General features: G+C 35.2%; 1 protein-coding gene across 1 annotated transcript in view; it reads right to left on the bottom strand.

Annotated features, from left to right (window-relative positions):
* Positions 1–9,666, bottom strand: part of TMPRSS15 (transmembrane protease, serine 15) — a gene marked incomplete at its 3' end in the record, with an annotated part of 44,086 nt that overhangs the window by 22,643 nt on the left and 11,777 nt on the right. Inside the window, exons 5-7 of the mRNA XM_008946805.1 lie at positions 9,570–9,665; positions 3,692–3,800; positions 858–967 (exon numbers count right to left, since the gene is read on the bottom strand). Coding sequence (XP_008945053.1) covers positions 858–967; positions 3,692–3,800; positions 9,570–9,665 — 315 coding nt within the window. The remainder of the gene's footprint in view (positions 1–857; positions 968–3,691; positions 3,801–9,569; position 9,666) is intronic.

Below are 9,666 nucleotides of genomic sequence, written 5' to 3'. Positions count from 1 at the left end.
AAGACAATGGACATCATCTTTCACACTTTTAGATATATGTGTGTTATTTTACGCCATCCTTCTCAGGTTCTTTTACTTAAGTGGAGAGACTCACTGAAAGTGTCTTGTAGTCCTTTCCTCTACATGCATTACTTGGAATACCTGGAATTCTACCCCTCAAACTGCAAAGTTTTAGGCAATCCACTAGAGGGGTAGTCTTCAACATTGTCTTTATGTCTTTGTGGTATGATTGTTCATCCCCACAGCAGTCCTTAAAACCATGCAAGTTAATGATTGCTACAGAGAATATTATTGAAGTGATATCTCACATCTACATTGAAATTCCAAAGAAACGGTCAAATTTGAAGCAGTACTGAAAGGACAGAATTTCTCCATTCTTTATTTTGTATCTTTTACTATTTCATATTCTCATTCTCTCTGTTTCCAAAAATAAGGATAATTAATAATGTATCTTTGTAACTTATCTCTTTATATTTATCTTCAAGTATAGATATTCGACCTCTGATTCAGGATAGACAGCATCTTGTAAAAAAATGGGCAAAATCCAAGTATTCCAGAACAGAATATAGAGACAGAGATAAGGTATAACCAATATTTCAAGGTCTGAGGAAAGCAATGCTATGCTTGTAATGAATTCCAGGGAATATCATAAACCTCCTCCCAAGAGTTTCAGTTTAGATGTTTTCATTTTATGTTAGTTGTGATGTTATACGATATTTTGACAATATATTTCCACAAAACATGAACCCCACAAGACCATGGCTCTGATCAAGTTATCAAGATTGTTCACATAAGATCTTAAAACAAAAATTTAAATTTTATTAATGGAAAAAATATTGACTGAAAAATAACCTTACCTCTTAAAATCTTGTTTTGTCCTATACCTTCAAAAATATTTAAATTGTCCTCATATTTTTGTGTCTCAAAAGAAGTGAAGTTCAGTTTAATGGATAACCCTTGAGGCACTCTAAGATAACAAGAAAAAATAAAACTCAAAACTGAAAGTCATATTCTAATAATATTTGACTGTAGTAAATTCATTTTGTGCTTGAATGATGTTAAGTTTAGAAACAATGTGAAATTACATTAATCAAGATTATTAATCAAAATTACCTGATTGGCTAACCTGTAGTTTGTTAAACTACCAAGGGAGTAGGGTATAAACCTTTTGTAGCAGTACAAAACTCCAGTGAGTAAAGGAATACAAGTATATTTTAGGAACTGAATCTCCTAAATTCTAGAATGTGATATTCAGGTGAATAGCTTGTTGTGGTTCCCTCCTTCCCCTCCCTCCGCCCCCTCCTCCTGCATCTCATTAATTTACAATAGCTTTTTAATACATGTAGCTAATAAGTAACAGGTCACTTCCTAGGTAGACTTCCTAAACTCAGAAGAATAGCATCATGGTATCAATATGTATAGTAAGATACCAAAACCTTTCTCCTGAGAGTCCGAAATGGTAACTTTTACTACAAAAAGAGGATTTGAATGAAGATTTGAGGAGCTCAAACTACTATTTGGGAACATGTTATCAAATGTAACTATCATCAAGTAAGTTTAATAGCAAAAGTGACTTTAACTAAAATGTAAACAACCCTTGGTTTTATTTTGCTGCACTTACTTTCAGTAATCTGTATTTAAATAATTCTCCCATTGCCTTTCCACTAAACATACATGGTAGTTCAAATTCTAAAACTGCTATGACCATCAGCTTAGCTTCCTATACCACTATTTGTTATTTTCTGGAACTGAGAGACCCAGTGAAGGTAGATTTTCAACAGAAGTCTTCTGGTGCTTATAAGTACTGAATAGTAGAGAAGCATGAAGTAAATATTTGATACTTTGCATTTACTTTTTTTTTTTTTTTTTTAAATTGTTGTTGTTATATATTTCTCCATAGGAAAAAAAAAAATGTCTTTTGTTTGAAAAGAGTGAAACATATAGTTGAAAGGTAATCTTTCAGGAAGTTAATATTACAGGGAAATATTGCTGAGAGCATAGTGCTCCCACTTCTAAAATGAAACTACATCTTAATTTGGGGAGGAGGTAAATGGGGTAAAAATGTAAACGCTTTTCTAAACGTAATGGCCAAATCTTTCTAGACAAAGAAAGGCAGATGAGAAATCAAATCTTGGATGCTTTACTGGGAGACTTCTAACACAGTTTCATAGGAACAATAAAAAATAATAGGACAAAATGTCTGTCATTGGAGATCAGAAGACACAAGAGGTTCCCCTGTAGAAACAACTCTGAAAGGGAGACAAAGTCTGAGTACCACATTTAATTTTTTGGGGGACTTTACTGTCAGTGTGGCCAGATTTTTTAAAACAGAGAGCTGGAAAATAAAACCAGATGGTTGATAATGTCATTGATTACCTGCAATAACACAGCTCTCCAGCACCTGCACCTGATGCTTCTTTTTAAAATTAAGCTTTTGTTAGCTACATACCTGGTGTAGATATCTAACTAACAGAATACTTCTTGCAGATATAGCAGTGTTTGAAGCAAAACTAACAGCTTAGAAGGAAGTAGTACACATAAGACATGATTAATTATTGTGCTCAAAATCTGTGACACAATGAATTGAGAACAAATCAGGCTTATATTCTGAAGGATATAATCTTGTGCTTTTCCTGTAACACATTTATATTTTAAAACCAGGTGTAGCCAGTAATTATTGGTGAAGAGTATTGATAGAAAAAGAACGAATGTACTAAATAGAAGGAAAATATTACTTTTCCCTGAAGCGCCAAGGTGAAGACAGAAGTCCTAAACAAACTCAGACTAGTACATTCAAAGGAGCCTTGGCAATGAGAAATTAAAACCTTATACAATTTTAAAAGCTTTTCCTTATCCTTCTTTGAAAATTTTCTACTAAATTTATACTTCTCAGAATGAAAGACTGGTCATTATTATAAATCTGTAATAAGAATTACTACCTTTCAAAGTAATAACTTCTAAATTGGCAGACATTTTAGGGATTTTTAGGAGCTTTCAAATTGGAATTGCCTAACTTATTTTAGATGTGTACTTTAGGATGAGATCTATCACATACTATAGCTATCTTTTTTTTTCTCCCATGCCTGTGAAGTGGACCTAGAGTGTTGAAATCAAATAGCTGTCCCTCCATCTAGGTATGTATCCTTGATTAAAGAAATTCCACCTCTTGTACCCAGGGCTTAAAAGGCATTTGGTGCTATTATGTCAAAAGATACTCATGCACTTTTAAAACATATTCCTACATGATTTAGGAGCACAGGTGCTGTTAACTCCCAAAAGAACTGTGTGATTATAAATAACAAGGGAATTCTTGAAAGTTCTGTCTGTTAGTAACAGTTACATCATATGAAACCATTACCTAACGACTAGTATTTACCATAATATTTTGAAACAAATATCTTGCAATTATTTTGGTTTATGTAATTTATTTTGAACTTACAAATATGTTTCTGTGCATGCATATGATACACAGGATTTCTCAAAATCATACCTATGAATTTTTGCAAGTGGAAAAATTAGTGATGTAGTTATGGGTTTTAGGCATTACATAAAGTAGAAAATGTTATTACACATTTTCTATGCTGGGGTATTTGGGAATACAAACAAATGGCATAATTTTGATGTTCAGGAAACAATATCACCTCATAAAGAAAAAAAATGTTAGGTAGAAAATTATTGGAAAATAGCTTACAGTATAATCCATTGGCAAATGATATTTGCATTATATGGTTTTGGATAATTCATAGAGTGAAAAAACCCAGAGGAATCAGTCAGCATAAATTTCCCATCACAAACTGCAGCTGTAAAGATATAATGAAGAACATTTGTCAAAATGTCATTTGAAAAACAGAATCAGAGCCAAAATGAGGGTGACCTTAGATATCGGTTTACATGGCTTACCTTGGAAATGCTTTGTAGCAACAATGGAAGACAGAGTAAAACACACTACCAACTTATTCCCACTTCTAATTCTTATGACTGTTTGATCTCAAAGTATTATACGAGAAGAAAAGCAGTACATATAATTCACTTCTAAATGAGAGACAATCCAACTAATCCAAGCTAGTCCAAATCAATCCAAATAATTAAAATCTAACAGTTGGATTCAATTATTCCAACTCTCTTTCTTTCATTTCATTTTATGCATCTGTAAGGAAACAGGATCTTGCTTTGACGATTCTTATCTACAGCTACTTCAAATCAGGAAACTCTGTTTTCACTACAAGAAACAATTTGATATCATATGAATAAAAGCACAAAGGGATATGGTTGACTATTGCTATCCCTATTTTTATGATCCTCCTAGTTCCTTGCCTTATATATTACTAAGTACTCAAAGAGATAAGTGGATATCCTAAGCTTCCTGCCAGCTATCAAATTCATTCATCTGAGGTAACTGCCGTCCATCATCATACATTTTTTCAGAAAGCTTTTATTACTTTTGTTTCCTTGGTGCTGTTATTCTATTCTATATATGTTCTTAAGTTTAAAAATCAGTTGTCTCAAAAAAAAAAAAAAAAAAAGTATTTTTAAGCCTTGGCAAGATTGGAAATGCTTTCATGTAGAATTCACTATTTCAGCAGGCACTGAAGTACCGTTGAAACTTCTGCTTCATCTCCTGAACATTATGTTAGGGATCTGTCTGAAAAATTTTTTTTGTTGTTGTTGTTGTTGTTTTTTTTTTTTTGTTTGTTTTGTTTTTGTTTTTGTTTGTTTCTTTTTTTTTTTTCTAGTTTTTCAGAGAACATCGTAAGGCTTTCAAATAAGGATAAAATCAGTACCATACATGATTATCTGGAGGAGTAAGGACACGTTGATCAATCTGAGGCTGATAATCAGAAATTAGATAGAGCTTTTCGTTAACATCAGGAATGTAATCATACCTGTAATGACTATCCAAATTATGAATAATCAATTATACCAAAAAATAAATGGAAATTTTATTGAGCATAGTCCTCCCCTGGGAAATGGCATATAAAACAATAAGTCAGGGCTCCTTTACTGTTCATTTTATAAGTATAAAATTGAGATATCACTGTAGCACACACAACAAAAAAATTAAACTTTGTTTCATTCAGACTCAAGCATGCACTGTTAAGGACAGAATCAACTTCACTAATGATGATATGTCTAATGCATGAGCTAGAATAGAAACATATTCCCTCTGCAAACTTCGTGGTCTTTGAGAGGAAAAAAAAAAAAGCACACAAGATTATAAATACATAGAAAAAAAGGTCCATGAAAGAGAGTTAGTATTCTATATAACCTTTTTATCAGAATAAGCTACAGCTTTAGATCTGGGTATTGGTATAAAAGCACCTTTTCTGTCAAATTTTAGGAATACTTTTCCTGTCATAGAATCATATATAATCATAGAATGTCATGGGTTGGAAGGGACTTTAAAATGGGCTAGTATTTACAACCATTTCCCATTGAGAAACAGAATCAGTATGAGAAGGCAAGTGTCCAGCTTGTTATTAATGAAGTGTGCAAAAAAAGTGGTACTGTTAAAAAGTGGTTAGCAAGACATATCCTGATCTAAAAAGGAGCACTGGCAGTAATAAGAGATATCATGCTGTCCTAATAAAATTAATGATGAAAACTTACTCTTGTCAACAATTAATATCTGTTCTTCATATTTACTTTTGTTTGTTTCTTCTTATCTCTTCAGAGGCAGTAACTTGAATTAAACTTGAATTAAAGATGAATCCTTAGGCTGCTCATCCACAGCCAAGCAATATAGAGTGCCTAGTATCTTAGGGATGAACAGGAAGATAGCTGGGAGTGGTCCTGTTTCCCTAAAGAACCTCACAGTGCTTCCTAGTTACAAGGAGAAGGCAGCTGTGGTCAAAGGCAGCCACAGAAATCATTACATCTATGCCTCTTCCTGGAACCCTCAGAAAAGCCTCAGTTGTTCTCTTTATGAGGCAGAAGACATCTCTTGTAGGAACTCCTTTCTCTGCACACCCAACATGCATCTTGCTGTGTACTCCTATTTAATGAACTTGCGTGCAAAGCACATTAGGAGGGCTTAATCCTGTAATTCTTAAATTGTAGGGAGAAGCTCCCCAAACTGGTCAGATCAAGCCCACAAATTTCACTTGGCAGGCCCCTTTTTTGCCCAGGGCAGTACATTGCTTCCTGACTTATCTGTGATTGATCTCTCTCAGTACTGCAGCGATGCTGTGAGGTAGGTAATCACAAAATGTTACCCTAGACATATAATAACTGCAAAGAGAGTCTGGAGAGAGAAACATCTCCTGGGATCAGCCTCCAGCCTCCCTTTCCTTATGCTTATTTCCTACATGGCTGCTTTTCAGCAATGCCAGCCATTATTAATAGATGCTGTTCAGACTTTCACATTTCTCTAGAGACCCTTTCATTGAAATGGCTAACTGCACTTTTGCAATGCCTTTTGTTACTGCACTGCATTGCAGAGCCCGAAAGAAACCTTTCAAGAACATTTGAATCAATGAAACAAAATAAAAGGTGTTCAGTTGCCTGAATTTCTGCTAAAAATCGGAGATTTTACTGAATTTTGTTTAATGTAGAAAGACACTATTAAAATTAACCCTTGTATTCTGTATTCTAAAACCACTAACAATAATAATTAAGATTCATAATCAAGATGAAAAAGCAAACCAACTTGTTTAAAAGGCAGCAACTCCATTGTGTACAAGAGTATTTGTAGCATGAATTATGTATTGGCTGTAAATCTCATTGTGGAACTCTGAAGCACTTCTGAAAATCTAGACAATTTTAGCTTTTATATGACTGTATTAAGTTACTCCAGGTATGAGACAGGAATGAAAAATCAAAGAGGTGCAAAAACTGGCAGGTATCCCAAACATGCAAAAGGCTTATTGCCACTTATTCCACTGTTTTTGCAAAGTCTGCTAAAGGCCCTAAATATATAAATTTAGAAAAGCTCTGAGTTTTTGGATGGAAAATTTGAAGACTGAAAAAAGAAGCAAAAAAGAGTCATGGAACAAAAATTTGTCTTCCAGCCAGAACTATGCTTCTGTCAGGCTGTGAGCTGAAACTGCTAAACTAATGGCAACCAAATGAATTGCTTGGAAATACCAGGCATCAGTGGAGATGAACAGGGGCAAATCACCCAGCTCCCTGAAGTGGACTGTAACTGCATCTAGTTTCCTTATGACATTCTGTCTGTTTTTACTCATATGCACATTCCCAAAATTTTCAGCTCAGTTGTGCATATTCTTTGGTGACTGTTAAAACACTGATTAAGATATAGTATCCTCACTTGCAAAGGAGCAGGGCGTTCACAATTTGGTAGAGATTCAGGGAGAGATGAAAATCAGATCCAAAAGCCATGCGTGTAAGAGGCTATGCCTCAGCTGAAAAACTCTTCTCAAGAACAATTCATAATTTAAACCATTGTGTAGCCTCCAGGGCACAGCTGAATCATATCTACATAGCTTTGACTGCACGTAGATGAGCTTATTTTCGTCTCTGTCTACCAATGTAAGAATATCAATTCAATTCTGCCCTATATAACAGGTCTGACTGCAGTATCTTTAATAAAATGTGAGCAAAACTTGAACTCAGACTTAAACATTCACAGTAAATAAAAAGCATTCATTTTGATGAGATGTATAATACTACTTTTAAACTATAACGATATGCACTTTTTATTCAGCTACATCTCAAATAAAATAAAACAAAATAAACAAATACCCCAAACAAAATCCATGTCTCAGAACGAGAGTATGATGGTAGATATGAATGACTGAATAACTCTTTGGGTTTGTGTTGTCCTAATGCTTGGAGCAGAACCAAGGTCTAGCTGAGACTGTTTTAGGACTTTCTGATCTCCTCAGCTGTAAAACAGACGTGCTCAGAGTCCATCGTTGTTATGATCTAGCCAGATGCAGCTGTTACGCTAAGTAGACATTTGAACATATCTTAGCTGATATTCTACTAAAGGATTTTGATGGATATCTTCCCCAAAATGTTCAGCTAAGTCTCCCTTCTGGGTTGGCTGCACTCAGAAAAAATGCAGGTAACATGTAGGTCTCCAATTCCCCCCCCCCCCCCCTTTTTTTTTTTTTTCCCCCCCTCCTTCTTCTCTTTTTTCTTTTTCCTCCTCTCTGAAGAAGATTCCACTTCTGGCAGAAGCGGTCAGCATGTCACCACCCTTCAGAATCAGGCTTCCAAGTTCTTTAAAATAAGTGGTCTTTTTAAACCAGAGCCCAGCACCTTACATGTTTCTGAATGCTCAGACCAGACTGCTCCCACCCTTATTTTCCAGGAAGCTCAGAGAGCTGTTCTCACAGCAAAAAGATGATAAGATTTCTAGATTTCCAGCACTTAAAAAGCAAGCAAGCAAAACACTCAGGGAGTTAATTTCTTTGACTTCTAAAACATTAGCAAAGTTCTCTTTGCAAGAAAACTTTACAGGCCCCATTATCATGCATGCCTCCCCACTAAAAATCTGCACACGTACTTTGGTAAGCAGCAACCCAGCCAGACTCCTTGGCATAATTTCGGTGTTCACTGCTACATGGAGCAGCGGTTGCTCTGCATAAAAAGATGCTCAGGGAAACTAGGCAGCCAGATAAAGGCAAGCTCACTCATTGATGCTGAAGGATATATTTATTTTTCCATTAAAAATAACCCCAAAACAGTCAGGTTTCAGGTTTGCAAGGTTTTCACACCATCACAGACAGACTGAGGTTAAAAGGGACCTCTGGAGGTGATCTCGTCCAACCCCCTGCTCAGACAGGATCACCTAGAAGCCAGTTACCCAGATTTTCCATCATCATCATCATGCATCTCTCACTGTGGTGCCAGCCACTCAAACATTTGTGTCAAAGTCATACAGACACTCCCATTACCTAGCACTTGGTACAGTGAGATGCAGGTGGGTGGCCAACAAAGTTAGAGTTCCTGCCAGAGTTCCATCCTGCTGTGGCAGCAGTCACACTTGCCTGCCTTGGCTGCAAAAGGCTACCACTGCCCGCCCCAACCCAGCACTCCCCGGGTTTCTGTATCTGAGCGTACACAGTAACCTGCGAAAAGCTGGAATTGCAGCGTTTTGTATGAGGACATTCTTAATGCTGGAATTGAAAAAGAAACCTCTTTTCTGACTCTAAACATGATATTAAGTAGTTTATGGTACTAGATAATGTAACTTTGCACCTGTACATGGTCATAACTTTAATTGTTTTGGAAAGAATATTATTTGATATTACTGGTACACAACTTAATATGATGTTTCTGTATTTTTTTATAATTGACTTTATGTTTAGTCGTAGTATTAATATTTGTATAGTACACAATAACATCTATATTATTTTATAATAATATAGAGCCAGCTTGTAGTATTCTATTATTTATTGAGCATATTCTTCATTAATGAGAATCTTAAAGAAAAACATTTCCATTTACAAGATAAATATGTTAACAATCAGTCTTGTTATTGTTTTTAGTAGAACTGATTTAGACTTGACTATGTAGCTTATTTCCTATACGCTATTTACACTTGAACATACCAGTATTTTGTGTTTCAAAAATAAGCGATTTACAGAGGTTTACATTCTTACCACATCTTTTTTCGGTTTCATCTGAACCATCTGGGCAGTCAAATACTCCATCACAAAATAAATCTTCGCTAATGCAGGTTACACCGTCATCGCAAAG

The sequence above is a fragment of the Merops nubicus genome, unplaced genomic scaffold (assembly GCF_000691845.1).
Source record: "Merops nubicus isolate BGI_N331 unplaced genomic scaffold, ASM69184v1 scaffold179, whole genome shotgun sequence".
NCBI lineage: Eukaryota > Metazoa > Chordata > Aves > Coraciiformes > Meropidae > Merops > Merops nubicus.
Note: the sequence above shows the minus strand (reverse complement) of the source record. Positions and strands in the feature narration are given on the sequence as shown.